This window comes from Haliaeetus albicilla, chromosome 3, assembly GCF_947461875.1.
Source record: "Haliaeetus albicilla chromosome 3, bHalAlb1.1, whole genome shotgun sequence".
NCBI classification, from domain to species: Eukaryota; Metazoa; Chordata; class Aves; order Accipitriformes; family Accipitridae; genus Haliaeetus; species Haliaeetus albicilla.
Window position 1 is genome coordinate 34,180,951 of NC_091485.1, and position 25,112 is coordinate 34,206,062.

The following is a 25,112-nucleotide window of genomic DNA, read 5'->3' on the forward strand; positions in this document are numbered from 1 at the left end:
ACAATACTATGCGCTATAATTATGCATCATTAATGTAGTCTAGAGAGGGCTTAGGGGAGTCACATCCACTCACCGCTCTGAGAAATGACTGCCCTTCCTGGCAGAGTGACTAGGAGCTGGATTCAAAGGCCAGTGGTGGTACCAGGTGTTTTGCTCTTGGTCTCAGGACACGTGAAGAACCACCTTGGTACACTTACTGAGACTTTCTTCCTTTTTCCCTGCTGAGGAGTGTGGCAGTATCATTTAATCCTAATTGTCAAGCCTATAATACTTCCACAGGTCCTGTCTGGGCCTTGACAATTGTAATTCAGCACCGAAGTGTATTTAACATCCCAGTCGTGTGCTTTGTGCCATGACCAAAAGGGCAGAGATTTGCAGAAGGACTCCTTGCCACCAGGCAGGAGAAATACTAAGTGGGGATGTGGGGCAGGAATCAACCTTTCTATTTTTTCCGCTCTCCTGGGAACATTGTCCAGCTTCCACCCTAGCTCACCTCTCCGAACAGACCTAGGGGAACTCTCTGCTGCTAAGCAACAGCAAGCTCTCCTTATGTGCAGGAATGGCAGCTTTCCCCGCAGGTCTCAGCTCCAACGAGCACCTTCCCCTGGCACCATCGGCACCACAGCCCTGTTCTCCCCTTGCAGCAGCAGCGGTGGCTTTGGCCTTCCCAGGGCAGCGCCATCACTGTGGGGAGGGCTTTCTTCACACTGTGCAGACCTCAGTTCCTCTCTGTCTCTTTAACGTCAAGAGAATGGTCGCAGGCCAGAAATGGGGAAGATGTTTCGGGAAGGGCTGGGCCTTGTTGAAAAAACGGAGCCCTGAACAGGAACGGGCAGAAATCATTGCTGGAGAAAAGGGAGGCAGAGCCCGAATGGCAGTGATTTCTGTCCGTTCCTGTTCCGGGCTCACGCTCTTACCTGGCGGCTTCCTCTCTCCGGGGCACTGACACTCACAGGGAAGGGGAGGATCGTGCTACCCAGCCGCTTGCAGACCGGAGCGGGCTCGCCGAGCTGCCCGGCCACCCCCGAGCCGCGGGAGGGGCGGGAGGCGGGGGGGGGGCAGATTCAGGACCCTGGACAGGGCCGGGCGGCGCGGAGGGGGCGGCTGCGCCCCGCTCCGCTCCGCTCCGCTCCGCGGTGCCGGCCCGCCGCCGCAGCTCCTCCCGCCGACTCTGGTTGGCTTTTTGGGTGAGGGGTTTGGGGGGTGCTCTTGGCGCGTAGGTTGGTAAGTGGCCAACCTCGTCGCCGTGCTGCTCCGGCACTGTGGCCAGCCCCGAACCCCAAGGGGCGCTGGCTCGGCAGGAGAAGTCTCCTCCAGTCCCCACCTAAAGGGCCGGCTTAGGAAAGTTAAAAGCACAGAGCGTGCCTGCGAAGGGGTGAGGGGCAGCCCCGAGCACCCGGGGACCGACCGGTGGGCATTCGAGTCTGCCACCCCTCGGATTAGCACCGCGGTGGAGGGGCTCCGCTCGGGGCTGGGCTGTGCAGGGCGCCCGCCTGCCCCCCCCGGTAATGCTTATTTTGTGTTTCTCTCTCTCTCTCTCTCCCCCCCCCCCGCCCTGTTCCCCCGCTCCCACACCTCCCCCGCACGCCGCAGCCTCCGAGGCCTGCCGGGCCCCTCGCCCCGCTGTCAGCTCTGCTCTCCAGCCCCTTCCTGCGGCCGCAGCTCCCCGCCCGCCGGCCCTGCCCGCGCTTCGTCTCGGCGCCCCGTCGAGACGCCCCGGGGCCTCCCCGCTTCGGCCTCGCGGGCTTGGCGGCGCTGCTGGCCGGGAGCGGGGCGGCCGCCCGCTGCCCGCTCGCCGCCCTGCTGCGGGGCCGCTGGGCTGAGCCGCCGCCGGCCCCCGCCCCGGCCCCGGCCCCGCCGCCGCCGCCGCCCAGCCGCCTCCCCCCGGAGCGCCGGAGATGCCCGGCGTGCCACGGAGCCGCGCCGCCGCAGCCCCGCGCTGCCCCCGAGCCGCCCGGCGCTGTGAGTACCGCTCCTGGGGCCGCGTCCGCCCCTTCCTCCTCCTCCTCCTCCCCGCGCCGGGGAAGCCGCTGTCCGCCCACGTGCCCCCAGCCGGCTCCGGCGTGGGAGTCTCGGGGGCGCTGGGTGAGCCCCCCTCCCCCCGACTGAGAGCCCCGGGCTCGGCAGGCAAAGCCCGCCGCTCCCCGTCTGCCGTCCCCGTCGCTTCCCGGGTCCGCTGGCTCCAGCGAGGCGGGTCCTGCGGCCGCTGTTGCTCCGCAGCCGGTGCGCGGGCGGGAAGGGAGCAGCCCCGACGGCGGGGCTGCCCGCCGGGTCTCCCGGTCACCGGAGGCAGGGACGCGTTCACGCACCGCATCGGCCTCGTTTCCGCGGGGAGACCGTGTCGCCCTGCCCGGGGTCCCGTTAACCCTCGTCCCGCCGACGGCCGCGCTGCGCCCTCCCGGGCAGGCGGCGTCGGGGACCGCCCGGGGGCCGCGGTGGCGGGGCGTTATCGGGGAGACGGACCCCAGAACGTGGCGGTGGCGGCAAGGGCGCTGCCGAGAGAGCCGCCCCGGAGGAGCGGGCGGAGCGCCGAGCCCGGCGGCCCCTGCCCGCCGTCCCGCGCGGGGCCGGGCACGCACGCCTTCCCGGGGCCGCGCTGCGCGGCTGCCGCGGCCGGGCGACGCCGTGCCCCGCTACAGCGGGAGGGGTAGAGCGAGGGAGCCCGGCGGCGGCGAGCTGCGCGCCTCCGGAGGACGGGAGGCGGCCGCGGGGGGGGGGAGGGGAGAGGTATCCCTGCGGTTCCTTAAAATGCGAGCGTGCTCCGGTGCCGGGTTTATAAGAGCGGCTCGCGTCTACGGCATCCATGATCCTTAAGGCACCGGGACCGAGCCCCGCGGCGGCTCCGCCGCCTCTTCAAGCCCTTCCCACTCCCTCCCCTGGGCGCACACACGCTCGCTCGCACACGCACAGCCTCACGCCGGCGTCTCCGGCGCTTCTCCCCCCGGCGCCGGCCCCATGGCTCCCCCCGCGCCCTCCCCGGCCCCCCGCCGCCGTGCGGCCGCCGCTCCCGCTGCAAACCGCCCCTGAGCCGCAGCGGGCCCCGGGGCTCGCCTCGCCTCGCCTCGCCGCGGGCGGCCCGGCGGCGGCCCGCCCCGTCCTGCCGGGGCCGGGGCGAGGAGCGCGGAGCTGCCGGCCTCGGTGTCCGTGTCGTGTGTCCCCCCCCCGGCCCCGGCCCCGGCCCCGGCCACGGCGAGCGAAGCCCACCCGCGACCGCGGCCGGCAGCGTGAGAGGAGCCCGCGAGGGCCGGGCGCATGCGCGGGGCTGGCGAGCCGCCGTCCCCGGGCGCGCAGCCCGCCGCTACCGGAGGGGAAGCGGGCGAGGTCTCCCGGCGGGGCCCCGCCGCCGACACCGTAAGTACCGCTCGGTCCCGCCCGACGGCCGCCGGGCACCGCGGGCGCCCCGGGCAGGCGCGGGCTCCTCGCCGGCAGCCGCGACCCCCGCGCCGCAGCCGGGGCCGCAGCCGGGTGCGGCGGGACGGGACGGGACGGGACGGGAGGCGCTGCCGGCGGCGGCCCCCGCGGCCGGGGCGGGCGAGCGGCCGCGGCCAAAGGCCCTTCCCCCGGTCTCCCGGAGGGTCGGGAGCCGCCAGCCGGGACGCTGGGGCTCGCACCGCCCCGACCCTCTCCCCGCCGGCTCCCCAGCGCAGGGCCCCGGTAGCACCCGGCTGCCGCCGGCCCCGGGAGCGAGGGCACGACCCCTCCCCGCCGGCTCGGCCCCGCCGCCGCTCCCCGGGGCGGGATCGCGCCCAGTTCCGCGCCGCCTCCCTCGCCCCAGCGCGGGTAACGCCTCGGCCGGGCTCCCGCCCTGCGCCCGCGGACCCTTCCTCCTCTTTTTTCGGGAGTGCGGGTGAAGCTAGGGCAGCGTCCGGCACCCCCCCCGGCCCTCGGTGGAGGGAGTCCTGCGGCACCGCCGGGCGCGGGGCCCTCGGCTCCCCTGCGAACTCGGAGACGAGTAGCAACAGGCAAGTGTTTCCATAGGGACTCTCCCAGGCTCAGCCCGCCGCTCCGTGCATCCGCGGGCGAGAGAAAGAGCCCTTCCCGAGCTCTGGCGTTAGCTAGCGGCAGTCGGTCAGAAAAAGCAGGTAATGAAAATTGGACGCAACTGCAGAAGGTGAAACAAGATTATCCTTGTACGTGCCAGTAAGAGTTAAAATGATCTGATACCGACGTAATTTACTTGATGCAACCGCTGCATCATTTCATTTTTTGCTGTGGAAAAATGTAAGATCAAAACTTTTCGTACAGTGCCGTTGGTATGACATAATGGTGCGGAGTCTCTCCTGGTACCTCTGCGCCCACTGCACAAACAGAACCTCGGCATCAGATCCAGCGCCGCACAGAGCTGTGTACTGTGGTGCCGGTAACGCCGTTGCTGTACTACAGGACCAAAAACCAGCCACCACTAGTTCAACTAAACGGAGAACCGAAATCACTATCAGCTAGGCGAGGCAGAGCTGTGGTCAGGTTAAAATTAGGAGTGTCTTTGTAAACTACGAGCAGGTTCAAGCCAACTGAATGTAAAACCAGCACTATGTTTTATAAAATGCTCTAAGATGGGAGAACAGTTACTTTATTTCCCCCTTAATTTCTTATCTAGCCCCCCCATCAATATTTATTTTGATATCTTTACCCTGGGTCCCAAATAGTTAATGATGGAAGCAACGCCTCAGCTGTCACACACCTCTCAGCTCCTTGGAAAGAACAGTGCACGTTTTTCAAAGTGAGTAGGGATGTTTGAGGGCTCAGCTTGAAGTACCAGGAAGGAGTTTTCAGAGTACAAGGTTTCTGTGTCTCTTGGAGCCCAGGTCGCACAAGTCTATGAACCCGAAGCACAGGCAACTACCAGCACTCAGTCACTTCTAAAAATTCATCCTATCTTTTTGTCACTAAGAAAAGTTATCCCAAGGAGGCAGCAGGTCTTGCAAATACTGCAGAGAGCTCCTAGCATTCAGAAGCTAGAGTATTCTTAGCTTGAGGTTCGTGACTCTTAACTTTCTGTTTATAGGCATGTTTCAAAATTTGTCATAGCCAGGTGAAGCAAAGATGTCCAGAAAGCATCATGACCAAAATGACGGTGTGCTAAGTCAAATTCTGACCTTACTTCAGCTCTAACTTGACTTTGGTAATGCTCCTCCTGGCTGACACTGCTCTGTCTGGCGCTAGAGCCGAGCAACCACGGTGCCCACCCTGCCAGAGCCGGCAGATGCCAGCGTAGTACAATCCGAAGTGAATCGCAACAATCGGAATCAAAAGGAAACGGTACGTGAATCACTATTTAATGCACTCCAGGGTGAGTCATCCCGATTCAAACCAGCTTTCAGACCAGTACAATGTCAGTCAGCTTCTCGCACAGTTCGATATGAGTCAGATCTCAGCACGGAGTACAATATGAAATGAGTCACCGACTAATACAGCACCATGTGACTCCAGTACCCAGCGCGAGTTGTCAGAGCTTCTGTGTGATATGAGTCACTTCATAGTACAGTAAAATGGGCTTTTTGGAGACCATTCATAATTAAGCACAATGCAACCAAGCGCTCAGTAGGAGATGATGGGAGTGAGCAGAGCAATCTGTTACGTGCACCGGTTTCGCTGTTTGCATAGTAAAGAGGTTTGTAAAATATTAGCCTGAATGAATTTTTTTTTATTTTTGTAATTTTTTTTTTAAAGCGAGCTGCATAAAAATAACTAGAAGCAAATACTTCCTCTGACATTTAAGCCAGCCAAAGCAGGGCTGAAGCAGCAGTACAACTCGCAACACTGGGGAAGCCTGGGGTTTTTTCATGTTTCTTTTTGCTTCTGAGAGCTGATCAGCCAGTGAAGGCTGACTCCAGCCGCCACAGAAGACAACGCAAGGGATGCTGACAGTCTGTGCTGTGCAGAGAAGGACCTGACACTGATTTAACTTAATTGCAGTTGCAGTGACCTGGTTTGTGAAGGGACTCAGCCTGGGACAAAGTTATATCCATACTCGCATTCTTACTGCTCCACTGTCATAGCACCCACATAAACAGCTGGACCAGAGTGACAGGTTGCTTTTGTTGCCTTTTTCTATGCAACTGGTAAAAAATTCTCTGATGTCTTTCCATATTACAGGAGAAATAATGACAGAGTGACCCTCCTAATTGCATGTTAGAGTAACATTTTCAGTGAAGTCTCTTGTGATAAAATCCAAAGTAAAGAAAAACTTTACAATACTACTAGAGGAGATACAGGGTGTCCTCTAAAAAAAAAAACCACCACACAAAAATCCCACTAAAACCCCAAGTAACTATGTTTCTTAACAAGGAAGTCAGAAAATACTTTAGTGCAGGAAGTTTTTTGCAGACAGTGGACTGATCTGGTGGCCAAATGTGCAGGACTGAATACCAAAGAAAAAGGAGCAGAAGACATCTAAGCCCTTGGTAGAAAGAGACCTCAGTTACAGGTGACATGATCAAGGCACCATTACCTGTTACTATGTGGGTGTGATACACTTTCAGCCATTCCTTTTGAAATGTAAAGCAATGCTTTAACCTGGATAGATGAACCTAGCTCCTCTGAGCTGCTGCTCCTCTGGAAAAAAAAAATGGGTAAAGGCACTCAACTTCTGGACATTTTACATAAAAGCATCTCAGAATTGTTATTTAAACTCATAGAAGGATACTACTTTCTCTTGCAATTTTATCCACTTAAGCCTTTGACAGACTTGGCCACAGCAGTGACATAAGAAGCTGCTTTATTCTGTGTGGCTGCCAGTCTCGTCTCTGCTAACCTCTGTCTTGCATTTGTAAACTCTCAACCTTTCAGTCACCCCACTACAAGATGCCAAACCTCAGTAATAAAAGAAAAAAAAAATCAAAGAGCTCTTCCTCTTAACTCACTAAGTGGGCAGTCTGATAACTATGCCTACAGCATGTGCATATGTGTGGGTGAGTTCATTAACATATATTGTAATTCTTCTCTACCTAAAATAGTACACTGCTTGGTGCGGAAAGCCTGCGTGTCAAATTTGTCAATGAAGAGAAAGAAGCATGAGCATCAAGCTTCCTGTTCATATTTCAGTTGACAAACTGCCACAGGCTTCAGTGGGAGTATGTTGCAGCCCCAATTATTTCTAAATTAATAAAATATAGATTCAGAGATTTACTTGGAGCTTGACCCCAGCTGCAGGCCTCTTACGACATTAGTAGATAAGGACAGAATCTCTTTCTTCCAACTCACTGGTTATCATTACTGGGGGGATCCGAAGAGAGAGCAGCAACTGCGAGAGTTACATAACCTTACGTAAAGCTTCCTGAAACCCATAGGTGGTTTTCATTGCTCTAATGGGGTTTGGATGAGGCCCAAAGTATTTACTGAAAAATAACTGGACTATGATGATCCACATCTGTGCACTCACTACAGCTGGCTGTCAGCTAGCATTATAGCGCAGGGTTTCGCAGGCCGTGTAGTTACTGCGAAAGCTTCATGCTGTGGCCATGCAAATCAGCCCAGAGGCCAAGTTAAGGCTTGCACACCTGCCTGATTGTAATGTGTGTAAGGACGAAGCATTATGTCTAAGTAATTACATTTAAGTAATAGAATCTTTGCACTTGAGCTGAGAAAATGTCATTGTGCTTTAGCATAAAATAAGGATAAAAGTATAAAATCATTGTCTACAATCTTCTGTGTATTCTTGTGTTTGGGTTTTTTTCTTTTTTTAATTTGGTTGGGGTTTTGTTTTGTTTTTAAATTTGACATTCATGGCTTAAATTTTAAATATTCCTCCTATGGGAAGGCTATTTTCTTGGTAGCCCACCTTTCTACTGAGAGATTAGCAAATACTGTAAATGTTACAACTAAGCCAAATATCATCTGAGGTGCTTTTAACCAGGGAAATAATGTTCATTCCTGACCTTCACACTCCTTTGCATTTATAAGGTTACACACAGAAATGCCTCATAATCTGAATGTCAGATAGGCATGCCTTGGAGTGGAAAAGGTATGATAGACGTACTTATTCCAGTACCTCAACATTACTCTTAAGGCATACAGTAGCTTTTCCACTATTGTCAAAAGTAGCTTTTCAGATGCTTGCTTAAATCCCTGGACTTTTTTTTTTTTTTTTAAATTACTTACTAGCATTCAGTAATATGAGTGTGTACTTTTTATATGAATCATAGATGCTATCTAGCTGGATAAGAAGCAAGAACATGTGCCATTATTCTTCCTCTGGTTTGGATTCATTGCTTTTTAGGGACATTTTTATAATGGACTAAATTTGTTTTTATCAATATATAGAGAAGGACCTCTCACCCCAGGAGATCCAGAAACTCCACACCTAGGCATCTGCATAGATGCTACATTAGACTGACTTGAAACAGTGAACCAACCAAAGACAAACTGTTCAACTCAACTCCTACTCCCCTTTCTCAATTAAGTATTTGACTAATCAATGCTCTCCATGCAGGATTTGGACAGTTCTGTGGATTCCTCCAGGCAGGATGTGCTGTGCCTAGACAAGTTTATGTTTCAATGTGCTCATTAACATACGGAGTGAAGAATATGGCCCTTCCAGAGTCTCCAAGGCTGCAAAATTGATCCAACTCTACATAGATTGCAGGTGGTCAGAGGAGACCTGTAAGTAGCCAGTCACATGTAAGCAGTCAGAAGAAACTTCCTGCAGATGCAGAAACAATCATGTAGGACAGTGTTTTGTACTCAATTTAGGTAGTAAGGAGATGTTTTGTATGTAGCTCAAGATTATCACTAGGGATGGATCGTGTGTGTGCTGGAGTGGTCCCAAGGAGCAAGGATGCAAGAACTGTGCAGTAAAGCACAATTCAGAGAGTCTCATTTGGTCTAGCCAACACCACCACTGTGAGAACCTTTGCGACAGAAACTCCTGTTGCCATCTGGACACTGACTGACTGTCCTGTTCAAGGATTTGATTCCCCACAGTAACTTAATAGTAGCAAAATCAGATCCCATTGACTACCCAAGAACAGCAGAATAGCACCTTTCAGTCCTTATGAACCTTATCCATATGAACCAGAAAGTCGTATTTTATGTATTAAATTATGGCTACCCAAGCCCTTACCAAGCAGCCACAGGTGTCTTTGATAGTGCTGTGATTACTTTGGGCAGTCAAACTGATATAATTGAACACAGAAACACATTTCATGTTATATCCAACAATTGGCTAAAACAGTACCCAGGCTGGGGTTAAACAACACTGGAGATGGTAGAGGTTAAAGTCCTTCAGTTAAAGGTATCTCACCTCATTCCATCAGTAGACTAAAATTACTTTTGGATTCCTTAGAAAACATGTACAAGATAACAGTCCATCTCCAGTTTTAAATCCCTCGTGTTTTCTTCCCCAACCCATTTTCAAACAAGGCACACAGCTGCTCCAGATGGTGGGGACAGAGAGGGCAGACCCCAATTCTCAAAGGGCAGAGAGCATCCAGCACAGAGGGTTCTCACACAATTCGTTCGTTCTCATAGCACCTTCTGAGAGGTCTGGAAATCTGAGAAGACAAAGGAGGCACTGGGAGTTTAGAGCAGTGAGATTTCCATTTTGGTGTGAGAACCTAGAGAAAGAAAAGCAATTTTTGATTGGCTTATTCTTCCTCAGCAAGGCAAATCTTAGGGTATGGACCTCTCTTCTAGTACAGCAGCCTAGTAAGGGAGTTTAAGGTAATAGGGAATTAAACAAGAACAAGAGACCAGGGAGCATCCAAAGTTTTTGAAATCGAGGTGTATTAAGGGATAAACCTGTCACAAACTAGGTTGATGAATCCCTCCATTGGGGCTCAGAGGTAAGTTCTCCTCCTGGACCTTCCTCTCTTACCTTGAAGAAGCAATATAACCTTGCCTTAATCTTAAAGAGGGAAAGCACTAGAGCTCACTATGACTACCAAAGTAAGTTTAAAAAAAACCCCAAAAAACAAAAAACCCAAAACAAAAAAACCAAACCACACCCCAACGCCCCCCCCCAAAACCACAGCAGTAATTTGAGCTTGAACCTGTGAGATGTTGGTCTTCCTGAACTTGCAAGGACCTCAGTGAGAATTGGAGAACAGCATCTCATAGGTCTGAATCTTTAACTATTTAAAGAAATATAACTAAAGATCTAAACATATGTATGTAAACTACCTTGGAAAAAATAAAAATATCCATCTCTAAATTTACTTTATAGTCAAAACAGTAAGAGTTCTCTTAAAGAATAAATACAAAACTATTCAATCAGAGCAGAAATAGAGAACAATGGTTTATGTGCACTGATACGCACCCTCTGCATTCTCTTAGTAAAATGGAAAAAGCCACTTTCAGTAATAAGATAAAACTCAGTTTGTAACCATCTGTGTAAATGCATTCAAAAAGCAGAAGGAGAATTTTTTTTTTTTTTTTTTTTTTACACAAAACATTTATACAAATTTTCAAGAAAGGCATTTCAGACAATTCGTAACACCTCTGCTTAGCACCACCTATTAAGTCCAACCCAAGACATGAAGTCACTTTTCTCTGCAGCATAAATACAAGTACAGACCAGACCCTTGGCTGGTATAAATGCCCTTGTCTTCAGTGGCCATAGTGAAGTGATGTAGTTTTTCAGCAGTTGAAAATTTGACACACACTAGATGTAATCAGCATTAATACTTCAAAACTGAAGGTATAAAAACCAGGATGGAATTTTCTCTCATCACAATGAGACCTTGATGTTCCAAAGAAAACATCCTCTTTGTTGACAGACATACTTGTATTTGATTGTCCAGGGAAATGAAATAGAAAATACTTGACACTGGCCAGTAGAAAATCCATTTAAAACCAGATACTAATTGCTTGCCATGCAAGCTGAACATTTAGAAAGAACACTTCCATCTTGTTTTTATTTCAGAGTGTCAGCTGACCAAATAAGCAACTGTCCTGGGAGGCTGATGTGACAACAAGCTGTATTTACGGATTGCCATTTTCAAAGCGCACACCTGGTAATAAGGAACAGAATATTTTGGCTGATGGAAGAATGTTTGCACTGATATTTACAGAAAATGCACCTAGTTTATTCCTTTTTTTCTAACTGCATTGTAAGATTTCTCTACGAGGAGAAACCTGTCCAGTTCAATCGCAGGTTCTTTCCCACTTCAATGCCATATTGACTGAAAACCAGTCTCCTGTCACATTTGAGTGATCTACCTGACAGCACCAGGTGTAGAACGATGGCTGTACACCTTGTTTTCCTCAGGAATGCACCCTTTTGGTCTATAGCCAAATAATAGCTCTGAACTATCCCTCACCCTTGAATGCACTTTTATACACTCTTCAGCTCTTGGGGCTCCTCAAGCTCCAAAGTCTTCCAACTGATTGCTACAACTAATGTTTTCCCTGCCCAGCTGTGTACATGCATTTCTCTGCAACAGCATACTACTGGTTTAAGAAAACAGAGATCGTTATTTCAGCATCACAGTCAGGTTGTGGGGACAAGTTTAGGCCACCTCTTACTCTACTCAGGAAATGCAGCAGCTGGCAGGGGAGCAATACCCATGTGCCTCTTATCCCAATTCCCCACTCCACCACTTGTGGGTCTGTTGAATGTATCTCAACTAGGATAGGGAAAGAAAAATATTTAGCTAAACATATGTCATTCCCTTTAACAGCTTTAAGGTAAGCTATTAGATCAAAATGCTGTTGATGATCCAGAATTTTCATTATTAAAACAACCTCAATATCACCCACAATATCAGTCTAGAAAATAAGGAAAGCCCTCTTGGCAAAATTAGCAGTCACACTTCCACTGGTTTTGATTACAGTTGGTTGGGGCTCTTTGGCCTAATACTGTGGGATAATAAACTTCCAAGAGGTTACTAATTACTGGTACCATGTATTAGAGCGCCAGGAGCCACAAGTGAGTAATTCTTCAACTTACACATACTGTTAGTTTCATCACTGATGCACAGAACACAGGCAATAGACTTTCTAATTGGTTTACACCTACTGCATGACCCAGTCAGACCATCTGATGTCCCAAATTAACAACCATAACATTATATGAACAGAAGACCTTTTTACTGGGGGTCTAAAAAACCCTCTCCTTTTTGCCCTGACCACCTGAAGTCTACTGAAGGCAAAAAACTAGCTGCCTCCATTCCCATAGATACGCAAGTCAGTCAAGCAGCTGTTTAAATTGTTGCTAACGTGGGTTGTACTATAAAGAAGCAAGGAATTTTGTAAATTCCTACAAATAATATTCACTGGAGTTGTTGATAAATCTACTGTCTATTCCTGCATACAGCACAACTCAAAACCGTAATTTGAGCAGTTGTCTGGAAAGGCTTGTTACACACCTATGGTGGCTGCAGCAAAAAGCAGCAAAGTGTGATGGAGAACTTTGATGACCCATAGTGAAATTCTGGATACAATAAAGGTAGCAGAAAAATAACTACATACGTCAAATGAGGCTTTTCTGTTTGTGTCCCATTAGTGGCTCTGTCATTAGCTCACTGCATGATCTCAGACAACTTGCTTATCTCTATGATTTTTTTTTTTCCATCCACCTTCCAAGATTATTATACTTCCCTGTGTGCAGTCATACTTGGATAGCCTTAATACTTTTTAAGGTACTTTTCTTTGAAAATGAATCCTTAGATGACTAGCACAAACTCAGTGCCTGTGCCTTTGCCTCTGTTCCAGCCAAGGAGCAGTTTATGGGAGAGCAAAAGCACCAAACTATCACCGTGCACAGCTGCAAGATTGCAGGGTTTGTTTTCCTGGTTTACTTTTTTTTAAATTATGTCTTTTTTTAAAAAAGCAAATAAATCTAGAAAGCCAGTGTATATCCATGAATATACATACGAAATTATGACATAGCCTTTAGGCAAGCCTATGTCTTATTGTGCATTCAGGCCTCATGTCTGGCATTACATGATCTCAGTACAATCACGACCAGGATATACATGTGCAACAAATTGTGCTGCAAACATGAACATTTTAACTTTATTTTGCAATTCTGGTTAGAGGATGAACCGCAAAAACCTAGACTTTTAATGTAAGACATCCATTTCTCCTGCAGGTTAATCATTCTTCTGTGGCCACCAGGTAGAAAGGTATATAGAACGATGTTTGGTTTAGAGCCAGAACTGCATTTAAAAAAAAAAAGGGGGGGGGGGCAGGGAAAAGTGAAAGTAGAAAAACAATGCTGGGATGGATCACTTACTCATTGCCTGTTCTGTGAACCGGGACCAGCCTGATATGTTTTTGTCTTAAGGGTCTTGATACTATGTGTGCCAAAGGAGTTTCTACAACTTGGTAATAACCTGCACCACTGCTCAGCTCTCTACCTTACTATCCTATAAAATCGAGCCTAGATTTTATTTAGCCCAACCTAACACATTATTTATCTCTGAAAGAAACAGAGAACGACAGAACATCATAACCTTTTACTGATCAGATCAATATGCTTCTCTGTTCCCCCTTCTAGATTAACAACCCAAACGCCTACAATTTTTCTGTGTAAGTCATGCTTTCTAAACATCTTGTTAAATGTTTAGATAAATGCTCTATCTTTCTTGGAATGTGATACCCGTAGTACTTGCACAGAGTAAATTACTTTCTATATCTTACCACAGCATTCCTGCTAATATACCACAGAAAGTCACATCCTAATTAGTATGTGATCCACTCCAAACCTCTATTGAATGTACAATATGACTGTCAACTGCCACAGGAAATACATGCGTGATAATCACTAAACAGCTCTGTAATTCAAAAGCTTGGGCTCTCTTTAAGCCAACAGATATATTCCAGTCTTTTATCTCCCATTACTCTAGTACAGCTCTGCTATCATGAAAGCATGCTTTATCTGCTAAAAATATCTTTCAAAAAAAATCTTCGTCACAAATGACCAAAACCTACTTGCTTATTCAATGAGAAAGTTGGTATACGTCTGCCAAATAAAAATGAAAATGCATAATTTAATCTGAAAAAATGTGTCTTGAATTTTTGTGTTGCTCAATCATTCATTTTCCATAAACTGTGTGACAAATCATGCAATGATGAACATTCATAAAAACCTATAGTACCAGAAAACGTCTAAGTAAGGTATATGATTCAGAAGTGAAACAAAGACAAAATGCTGCTGGGCAGTTTTTGCCATACAACTATTTACATACTCTTCCCTTTCATTAAAGATGTCAAAGAACAATTCTGAAGAACCCAAAATGGTAACAATGGACGCAGAAAGATCTCTTGAATTAAGCCACAGTGGGATGAGGTGGGGAGGAAAAGCGTATTCTTCCTACTTCTGCCATCCTTTACCTTCATCCTTGGAAAAAAGCGAACAACAGGAACCAGCTTTTCTACTCACACCACCATCAGTTCAATTGTAATATGGATTAGAGAGATGAGTGTGTGAACTATCCACATAGAACATCTCAAAAGGCTGGATGGATTAGGCTCTATAAACTATACATATCTGAACCCAGGTTACACTCTTCTAATCTATAATAGTTGTTTACTGTCCAAAGCAGCCTGAAATATTGTTAGATATATTATTCCAATTATGTTTTACATGCTATCACTTTCTAATGGAAATATGAAGATGCTCTATTTTAAAAAAGTATAGGTATCTGGAAGGAAATTAATACTTAGGGCTTCGTTCTATTCCTGTGAATCTCAACTCTGAAGGAAAGAAATCAATCAACAAATGTATTCTACATTTCACATTTATTCTTCCACATTTTGAAACAAGAAACGTTATGGGGTTTTTGGAAGCTATGTTCTTTTTGTGATTTTTCTATTTCTGTGCATTTAGGCATTACTTGTCAGATTAGGTCTACAGAGTTGCAGAATGGGTTATCATTTCTATCTGTATTGTTCTTATATTTTATTCTTCCTGCAAAACAGGTGCATCTTCTGCTTAGCATGTCAGGCATTTTTCTCTTGGGAGAGTGGGTGGTTCTCACAAAAACAAAAACTGTTAAGCTCTAGAAGAGAGAAACAAATTCAGCATAAAAAAATAATCCAGCAAAATGTAATGCTGCACTCTGCTAAAACAATCTTTCTTCCCCTGACACTTCTGTCGAGTCCATGACAATCTCTGTGCATTCTCCCTCAAGTTACAACAAATTATTTCCTAAACCTGGCTGAACATTTTAGAAAAGAAGGCAATTTTTAACCCTCCAGTATTCAGCTCATCAGATTATGTTTCAAGTCTGGTATTCAATTAACAATTAAAAAAACCTAAACCTCAAAATTGGTAGCAGCTAATTTTAATTCCCCTACAATTGTCATGGCTTCAAAAGAAGGTTTAGCAACCTGAAAAAACCTACACACAAAGGGATCTCATGACACAGGAGGATGACTAGTTATGTATCCAAAATTCAAACACAATGAAAATGAAGAAAGACATACTCATCTTTGTACAAGCTGGTATTTCATCTATAAAAGACATCTGTCACTTAGATATGGCACAACCCTCAGCATAATAAGGAGAGCATTATTAAGTGCTGTAGAGCAAGTTTGAAGCTTACAGAGAGAGAGGTCAGAAAGGGACGGGGACTTCAAGGGGACTCGTCATTTCATTAACACCAATTCTCTGCACAATCTGCAGAATTCAGGCTCCAAAAAGGTTTCCTAGAACAGTGCAAAAGCCACAAACAGTGCTTCCACCAAAAATTGTTTCATGCTGTCTTCAGTCGGGACAGGTGACCAAAAAGCTGCATGTTAAATATTAATGTGTCCAGTTACGTGTTTTTTCCATTAGTAATTCCTCATCTTCACAGAAGCTTGATTCCTTCTTGGACGAAAAACATTTTTAAAAACTGTGGCAGTCAGACCTAAAATGGACAGATAAGCATTGGCCCTTCCCCTTTGCTACAGGGCAGCCAGCAGGTCTGAGACATCCTCAGTACTCACCAAAGGCCAGATTTTCAGGAGAGCTCAGGTGTCTCGGTCAAGCATCACTAAGCCTCTGCATTGGTTAATCAAGAGCCAGAAAGAAAGAAAAAAGGAGGAAAAAAAAAAAAAAAAAGAGGCGGCTCTAACTATCTCTATTCTGTACCGTTTTCTTTAGGACTGGCCTTGAAGTCAAAACCTCAGGAAACCCTTTTCAACTCCTGGGCTTATACACCCTGTGCTGAGAGCTGCAGCTCTCCAAGACCCCTCACTTCCACCTTTTGCTCCCTGCATCACTGCTCTCTTTGTATTCCCACCCATGTGCAGAATTCATTAGCCCTTTGCCTTCCATCACAGCACTTAAATAAAATGAGTAAATCTTCCAAAGGATTCAACACCCAAGGCCTTCTGTGGGGAAGAAAAAAAAAAATCAAGTGTTTAGCTTTCCAGTTCCTTCAGAGCTGTGGCCTTCAGCGCTTCTTGGTAAGACTTTTAAAGCAAACAAAAGGGAAAAAAGAGAGAGGTGTTTCTTACTTCCCCCTTCTCTTGCTGTCTTGCAGCCCATGGGATCAGAGCGGACGGAGATGCGCAAACGGCAGATGTCCACAACCCAGGAGACCCCAGGCGCTGCACCGGCTCAGCACAGCGCAGGAAATCGAGGGTCCAACGCCTGCTGCTTTTGCTGGTGCTGTTGCTGCAGCTGCTCCTGGTAACCCCTCTCATTCAAGCCTCTGGGGAACAGAATAGCCGGGGAGGGAGGCAATAGCCAACGTATAGGACAACGTAAGCCAAACAACCCACCTGGGTAATTCTGCAAATCCGGGACCGAGAGAGATGACTGTGCTCTAGTACTAGACACAACCTTCTACTTCAGTTTACTTTTTTTTTCCTGCCATTGAAATAAGAGCTTTTGTACAAAAGTCTCTGTACAGCATCTCTGTGGTAAGTTTGTTGTCAATACGGTATAATGGAAGGTCTGTTCCGTGCAGGACTGGTTCTCCTCAGCCTTGAGATTCACCAGGGCTTCCACTAAAAACTGAAAGCAATACCAGAATAAGTCACAGCTTTAGATTTAGGACTGGGACTTAACAAGCAGCATAGACTGTGTTAAATGGAGTTCAGAGAAGGTGGAAGAATTTGTAGGTCAGAAAACTAATAACTAGGTGCCCAGCACTGTTCTTTTGTTTCAAAGGCAACTGGATCTGTTGTCATTAATTAGTGTTGCCAACTCCTGGCACCTGCAACTCATATGAAGTTAATCCTTAGGATCAGAGACTTTAGACACTGCGGGTATTTGCTGAAGATGAGGAGTTAAGGAAGAATGTAATTCAGAAGAACTCCCATTACAAGGTGTTAAGGAGGAAAATTTATCAGGGAAGCAAAGCAAAAGAGGAAAAGGAGTCACTCAATTCCTTAAATTAATGATGTGTTCACCTTCTCTCTCTTACCAGCTCCTCCAGATCCAAGTGATTTCATTCAAAACTGAAGTAAAGCTTCCCATGCTCAAAAGTCCTGTATCTGTTTGGGGCCCAAGTGTTAATTAATGGGTGAGACCAACTTGCATTGAAATAAAGAAAAAAAGTCTTTAAGAGCCGTATGAGTTCAACCAAAACACTGACAGCAAGCCGAGTGCTTCTTGTAAATGCACTATCCACCACATAAGCACTTCAGAGCAAGCAAACTTGGCACTAAGGTGAAGGGAAGAAGTCATAAATAACTTTACAGCCCCAGCTAGGAATCTATTCCACCATTATTTTTTTTTCCAACAGCAGCTGGTAGCAAATGCTTTGGGGAACACCACTAGAAGGCAAGGGAAGAGCAGGCTGATCATTCCTTTGCTATTGGTACTCACCTCATCAGAAGCCGAGATACCCCATTCCGCCCTCCCTAATGCAAATAGTGAATGTTTTGTAAGGACAAAAGGCTGCTTGGAGTTTTTTTGCAAGATGCCAGATACTCTGGCTCTGATCCCACCAAGCTTTTCAGCAGGTGCTTAGAGGTTGACTAAGGCAGAGTTTCAAGAGACATTAAGTACTGTGCCTGTACAGAATCAGAGTTTGCTACCTTGCAAAATGGCATCTATATTAAAGCATCCCATACAAATTCCAGTGTCATTTGAACAGTTGCCCAGTGCAATCGCAAGTGGCTCAGTCTAGAGCTGTATTACACACAGTCTTTCCATACAAGGAAAAAATAAGGTACATTTATCTACCAAGTCAGAGTACATAAAATTTGCATTTTATCTTTTAAGTTGTTGATAAAGTGATTTTTTGCCATTTTACTTGATATTTTCCAGGATGCTCATTTTCTGTGCACCTCACCATTCAAACAATTCAAAGAAAGCAATTTACTCAATAGGGTGTGTGAAAGTACCCAAATTTCATGATGCTTAAAATTCCTATTTGCATTTCAGAATCATCTGGGAAACCAGCATGGGCTCCAAAACAGAACAGCTTGTTTTAGCTTTAAAATAATTTCTGATTTTTTTGAGAATAATTGTTTTCTAGTAGCAAGAAATGCAAAACAAACTGTAATTAACCTATTTATATTCCCTATTCATAAAGCCTTTCCTCAAAATAGCTCAAGTACTTTGAACAGAAAAATTATGAATAGGAATAAAAATAAGTCTACATGAGTCATGCTGCTGAATTGCTGAACATCCAATATTCAGCATACTCTTAATAGCAGATTTAGAATGAAGACGTGGTGAAATGAGTCTCTCAGCTGGATGCTTAGAGCCTGTGTTCATTCCTACAGCCAAACCTCAAGCCTCCAGCCTGCTACTCTTCCAGATCCTGAGAAGATGCAATATTGCACTGGCCTTTTGTTGTTGTTGTTTACCTGTACATTTCTAGAGAAAGAGCCTGCCTGCAAGTCATTTTCTGAGGCATGGCATGTTCTCTTAAGGAAGCTTTTGTTATTTCTTTTGTCTTTTTACACTTTCGTGCATTATCATATGAAGACTGTAATCCTTTCTGTTGGATCTGTTGGTTCACCACAATCCAAAAATAACTTTGACAAGCATATCACTTCTTGTCTGTGTGTGAAGAATACATAATATATCACTTTTCATATTAAAAAAAGGCCAGAATCGCTGGTAAAAAGGGTAGTGAAGGATTGAGACCTATACACCCTGAAAGAATAGAGAACATTAACTACTTACTTTTTTTCTGAAAACGTGAATTGAAATAGTTCATTGGTTTGAATGTATGGTTCAGATGTTACAGGAAAAAACCCCACATGTGTTTGCAGTATCTGCTCTCCATCTTAGCAATAGGAGTTTCCCTACCTCTTCAGTGCATCGACTGCCTTGGCAAAGAGAAAAAGCAGGTCTTTGCAGATTATGGACTAACACTAGAGAAAGCAAGAGAAGGAGATAACCAGTAAATAGTAAGGCTGCAAATAAGACAAAGGCATGAGTTTAGAAGGCAGAAAGGACAGCAAAATCAACTGGTTTAACAAAAAGCCTTACTAGAGATAAATGAGATTCTTAAGGATTAAGGCAACAAAACTGTTACAACTTTAGCATTAAAGAAAGGTAAGATACAAATGAAGAAATTAAGTTTGATATTTTCCTAGAAGTTATAACAACTATATTGCTTCTTGACAAATTTTAAGCAGCTTTACAGATTATATGAATGTATGTGTGTGTATACACATGCACTTCTCACTAAACCATGATAGCCTATGAATTGGAACCTAGTCCCCCTTCCCTAAAAAGAAATATGTATGTTCTCAAATCCAGTCTCAAATGAAAAAGAATAATCTGCAACTACAAAAGGAATTCTTAAAAACTAGAGTTATTTTAAACTAACATTTGATGAAAGCAGCAGGAGTTGACAGCTAGCCTTCCATGGGACATGAAAAACTCTTAGTGATCACTAGTGATTGCAAGCAACATTTTTTTTTTTTTTGTAATACTACAAACAAGCTAGTACTCCTTTCCAGTCAGACATACTCATAATGATATTCAGCAATGATATATCTGCTCTTTGTGCTCCAGGCCTCACATTTTGAAGGATATACTGGCACTTTCTTAAAGTTGCAACCAATTACCACACAATCTGGCTATATCTACATCTGAACTCTGAAAGATGCTTACGTTTCCAACATCACATACAGAAATGTCTAGCTTGCTTAAAATTCATGCTCCAGCTTCTGAACTCTGACTGTCTTGTAACATAGTATCACCATTCTAGACCAGAGTCTTGGCCTTCGTCATGCCCTATGGATATAAAAAAATAAGACAAGGACAAAAAAACCCCAAAAACAAAAACAAAAAAAAACCAACAAAAAAACCCCAAACAAACCAAAAAACCCCCAAAACAACCAACCTTGAAATCCAACTTGCATCAAACCAGTGCATCAAGTCTAACAAGTAAAAACATTGCATTGAGCATAATTAGTATAAAGCGTCAATGGAGAACAGATTTGGTATGTGATAAAGGGTACTCACTTATACATCTATGTATACATATAATATCTCATATATATATATATATACACACACACACAGGCATGTATACATATATATAGGGAATTGGACTCGATGATCCTTATGGGTCCCTTCCAATTCAAGATACGCTATGAATCTATGATCCCTGTATAGAAAGTCTATGTGATACAGTATCAAACAGTGTTCAGCTATGTTAAAGTTTGCCAGGTTTATACAACTATAAATTTAATGCAGAGTATAACTATGGGTAATGTGGCTACTGTTAGCTTCTGTCCTTTTAGCTGATTTTTTTTTTTTTTTTAAATATCAGAGGAAAAGCATCTGGTGTATGTTCAGCCTTTTCCTTTATAACGCTGACTAAAATTTTGTTTGCCACCTTGCAGTCTTACTGTTAGAAATCAAGACGAAGAGAGAGCAAGGAGAACATCTCATGAACTCCAAGCAGAGGGTATTCCAAACTGCGAGGAAAGGTATGTTCTTTACTAAGTGTTCTGTCAAGCTAAAATGAAACAAACCCAGCAAACTATACTAAATTAAAGTGAATTACCTGAAATATGCAAATAACTATTATTACCTATTTGTCATTTATGCTGAATTTGCAGTCATCTGTCTCTTAACCTCCTAAGGAACCAAAGGTCTGATTTATAATCTTTTACCTTATTTATATGCAGCATGTAACCACATCCCCACTTTCGTAACATAGCAAATCAAAACCAGCATTGTAAACACAGTCTCCCTTTTTTCTGAAATAATTTTTAAATACATCCTGTTCCTACCCAGCAACTATGCGATGAAGCTAACTGGCAGTGCTCAGCCTTACCAAAATAATAAATGTAAAGAGGAGCTCAGAACTGGTCAAACAGGTAGGAGCTCCTGTAAAACCGTAACAGACAGGAGGGTACCTTTTATGGGGTTTGAATCATTGCTTCTTTCTATATATTTTCATTCAATTTTTAACAATGATTCAACAAGGACTATTAGGTATAGAAAAAACGCTTAGCTGTTGCACAGGGACTTCTTTGTTGCAATTACTTTGAGCAGTAAACTGCAATTTCTGCATCAAAGCGCTGGCAATCATCTGCATCTGAGCTTTTGATAAACACACTTTCAAAAAGCATCTTATAAATATGTTTACTAGAGTTTGCACTTGGATAGTTCCGGTGAGGAATTAGAGCCTCACGAACCTTGTGATTTTGTGCCATCGCGATGGCAGATGCCTCCTGCCAGATGCAAACAGCTTGAGTAACAATCGTTCATTTCTCTCTTCTTGCCCTCTCCTTCCTCCTCAAGCCCTGCTCCTACTCTTGAAGAAGTAAATGCCTGGGCTCAATCATTTGACAAGTTGATGCTTACTCCAGCTGGCAGAAATGCTTTTCGTGAATTTCTACGAACAGAATTCAGTGAGGAGAACATGCTTTTCTGGATGGCCTGTGAGGAATTAAAACAAGAATCCAACAAAAGTGTCATTGAAGAAAAAGCAAGACTCATTTATGAAGATTATATTTCTATCCTTTCTCCAAAAGAGGTATATTACTTTCCTCAATACATTCTTTGATGCTGCTTTGCACAGTTAGTTCTAACGTGTTTAAAGCTACCAACAGTTCTCAGGAAGAAATCCCCCCGCCCCGTTCCATTGCCATCAAGTAGAGATTTAGGGGAAAAAGGCAGACCCATCGTTGAGGTAAGATGGTTAAAACTACTTTCACTGGCTGTCAGAAAGCTCTTCCTGTGCTACCCTAGCATGCTGATATGAAATCTTTAGTTTGAGGCACAAATATACAGACGATCACTTTATCCTTGCTCAACTTAAATTTTATTTGTTGGACAAACCAGTTTCTTTTTTCTTTGCACTAGGAAAGGGGTGTATGCATCTCTCCAAAAGCACAGTAACCACAAATAAAGTGTTATTTGCAAATCACAAATTGCTCAAAGAACAGCTGACAAAATACGGCATAGAACAAACACACTGACTTCCTCAAAATTTTCAAAACTACTTGTCAACTTTGCTGTTAGCAAGTATGTCAAGTTTCAAAGACACCTCAGTTCAGTTTGAATATAATCCTGCCAAGTAGGCTGGAATTTTAAACCTTCCAATATCCTTACAAACTCAAACTTAATTGTTTGCCATGCAAGTTATACTTACAGAAATGATGTTTAAATCTAGGTAGCCTATTCCAGTAATACTAGTATCTTTCTACAGAGACTAGACCCTTGGAGAAAAAAAATGACACTACTTGTATGTTGTATGGAATCATTATATAGCCACACCTGTGGTTCACATCAGTTCACCCTGCTTTTTAACACAGGAATTTGATTAAGCAACAGCGTCCCAGGTTACAGTTTCTGTCTGCGTCATACTGCTTACTCCAAATTCAGACTCTTTACAACAGCACTGACTCCCAAGGAAACGAACTGTCACAAAAAATTACAAATCCTCGCTCCTACAGAGTGGGAAGCTCGTCTGGAAATAGTCCGCCAATCTCTCAGGTTTCAGTAGTAACAGGATTGCAGGCACCCTTGTTCAAAGTAAGGCTGCCTCAGCGAGAACGCTATCCATAGAGTTCCATTCTCTATCCATACTCGAGGTATTACTACTTCCAAATTACTAATTCCAAATTTCAACACAGTAATTTTTTGCCCAATATATTTAGCGGTTTTTACACTCTTGAAGGACACCAGCTGAAATGGTTAAAAAAGACTGCTTTTTCAAGCCAATACAACAAACCTAAAAACCCCATGTGTACTATTCACCACTATTAATTATGTGACTTTGTATTTCAATATGCAGGTCAGTCTGGACTCCAGAGTAAGAGAAGTTATTAACCGAAACATGCTGGAACCCTCACAACACACCTTCGATGACGCACAGCTGCAAATTTATACCTTAATGCACAGAGACTCCTACCCCCGGTTTATGAACTCTGCTATTTATAAGGACTTGCTTCGGTCCTTATCTGAAAAATCCATTGAAGCATAGCATTTTTTCTTAAATGTATTTATTTTAAAACAAACGGAACTCTGGGCTACACCAATCCACAGGGAATTTAGAATTAATCAGATATTTACCTGAAAATAACTCAGGCAAGTTTTACTACAGACTGAAAGATTTAAACCCACACAAGGCTCTGACACCATCAGCTAACTACAGTTTCTGATCAAATTCAGTGTTACTTTGCAGAAGAGAATGAAGAGAAAATGCTGCTGTTCAAAAAATGCAGTATTTTTTCAAATGCAGCATGCAACTCAGATGCAAATCTGTTACAATGTATGTCTGAGGTACAAATGCCAACTGAGCACGAAAACCAAATTTTAAGTGGAGTCTTAGAATTTTCTTGAAAACCAAACCAGTTGCCCATCCACACTGTGATCAAAGTAAAAACACTACTGTTAATATCTGGGTTACACTAGACAAAGTTTCACATATTGTACAAATCATACCTGGCACAGGTACACTCCACTTGTCTTGGTATATTTAATGCATATACGGTGCACTAATGGAAATCAGTATGGCAATCTCAAGTTTATGAAAGCTAATGATTGAAATAATGCTGCCTATAAAAATCTTTTGCTGAAGAATTGTTATTTTACTACTAGAGTCTGCTGAAAGCATTTTTAAGTTCATATTGTTGATGTTTATAAAGTTAAATTATTTACTTAAGAGGAAGAAGAATCTGGGCATTTAAATTCCAAAATAAAGCACAAGAATTCTCACATATTCTTCTCTTCCCTCCATAGGTAGATGTAAAAACCCTTCATTATTCACTCCTGAGAGGATGGCAGTATCAACTGTCTTGGTTTTGTACATATTAAATTCTCCTGTTACCTGGCAGATCTTGTAAGGTTTCTATTACAGATATGCAAACATTTAATTGACAAAAGGAGGAAGCTGGAACTATTCTGTTCTGATACAGCACTATTTCAGACTGTCCAAAAGAAAAGCAACAGCTCTATCCGCTAATAAACCACATTCACTTACAGTATTCCCAAAGCATTACACTTGATTTCTGGTCACATCTCAGAATCAGTAATCACAGGAAGCACTAGGAAGAAAGTAAGTTGAATACACATAATCTATCTGTAGATCTGTTCTTCTAGTAACTTCCTTATTCTAAGTTACAAGATTCACTACAATTCCACTATATTAAACTTTGAAGTTTATAGTGGACTTCCATTGAATTGTATTTTTCCTGCACATGTATTTAAATGAACGAAGTGACACATATAGGTAGGAAAAGGACGTATGGTGGAACAGAAAGAAAAAAAATACCCCGAGAAGGGAAGAACCAGACAGGCATGGTTCAGTGACATTTACTGTAGCCTTTCTGAAACCTACTCTTTGCCTAATTCCAGCACTATGCAAAGCACAAAATGGGGACTTTCTCTGAAAAAAGGAAATGGAAATAACAAGGCAGAATTTAGGAGATCAATTTAATTGTTTCCTCAATGCACTCGGCAGGAGACATGTTCTCCCCTTCCTGCATTGGCATTACTGAACAAATAACAATGAGATTTTTTGTTAGACAGCACCACAGGAAAAGAGCCAATACACAGTAAGTTAACAATAGCTGTGGACCAGTTTTGATCGCCCTCCAAAACCAAAATACTATTCAATGTGTCAGCACAAAAAAGTAAAGCAAAAAACTTGAGAGAGAGCAAAACAAAGTGCTTTTGCCCTCTGTAGCAGAACACTGGATGACTAAGTTCAGAGGAAGCCCTTCTATATACCACTACTTAATACACAGTCCAGTTAGCGGTCGCCACTACTTAACGTACCAACGTTGGTTATCTCAGCTGAATTTCTAGT

The 25,112-nt window shown here is 44.5% G+C and overlaps 1 protein-coding gene across 3 annotated transcripts in view; it reads left to right on the top strand.

Annotated features, from left to right (window-relative positions):
* The window catches only part of RGS20 (regulator of G protein signaling 20), a 40,692-nt gene extending 16,557 nt beyond the window's left edge, over nt 1-24,135 (top strand). The window contains exons 2-6 of one of the 3 annotated variants that reach the window (XM_069779336.1): nt 1,594-1,962; nt 16,413-16,561; nt 20,692-20,778; nt 21,599-21,833; nt 23,097-24,135. In XM_069779336.1, coding sequence (XP_069635437.1) covers nt 1,594-1,962; nt 16,413-16,561; nt 20,692-20,778; nt 21,599-21,833; nt 23,097-23,285 — 1,029 coding nt within the window. In that variant the 3' untranslated portion in view covers nt 23,286-24,135. Of the gene's footprint in view, nt 1-1,593; nt 1,963-3,202; nt 3,352-16,412; nt 16,562-20,691; nt 20,779-21,598; nt 21,834-23,096 lie in introns of those variants that run through there. The other 2 variants (XM_069779338.1, XM_069779337.1) reach the window with 2 other exon arrangements.
* The last annotated feature ends 977 nt before the right edge of the window (nt 24,136-25,112 follow it).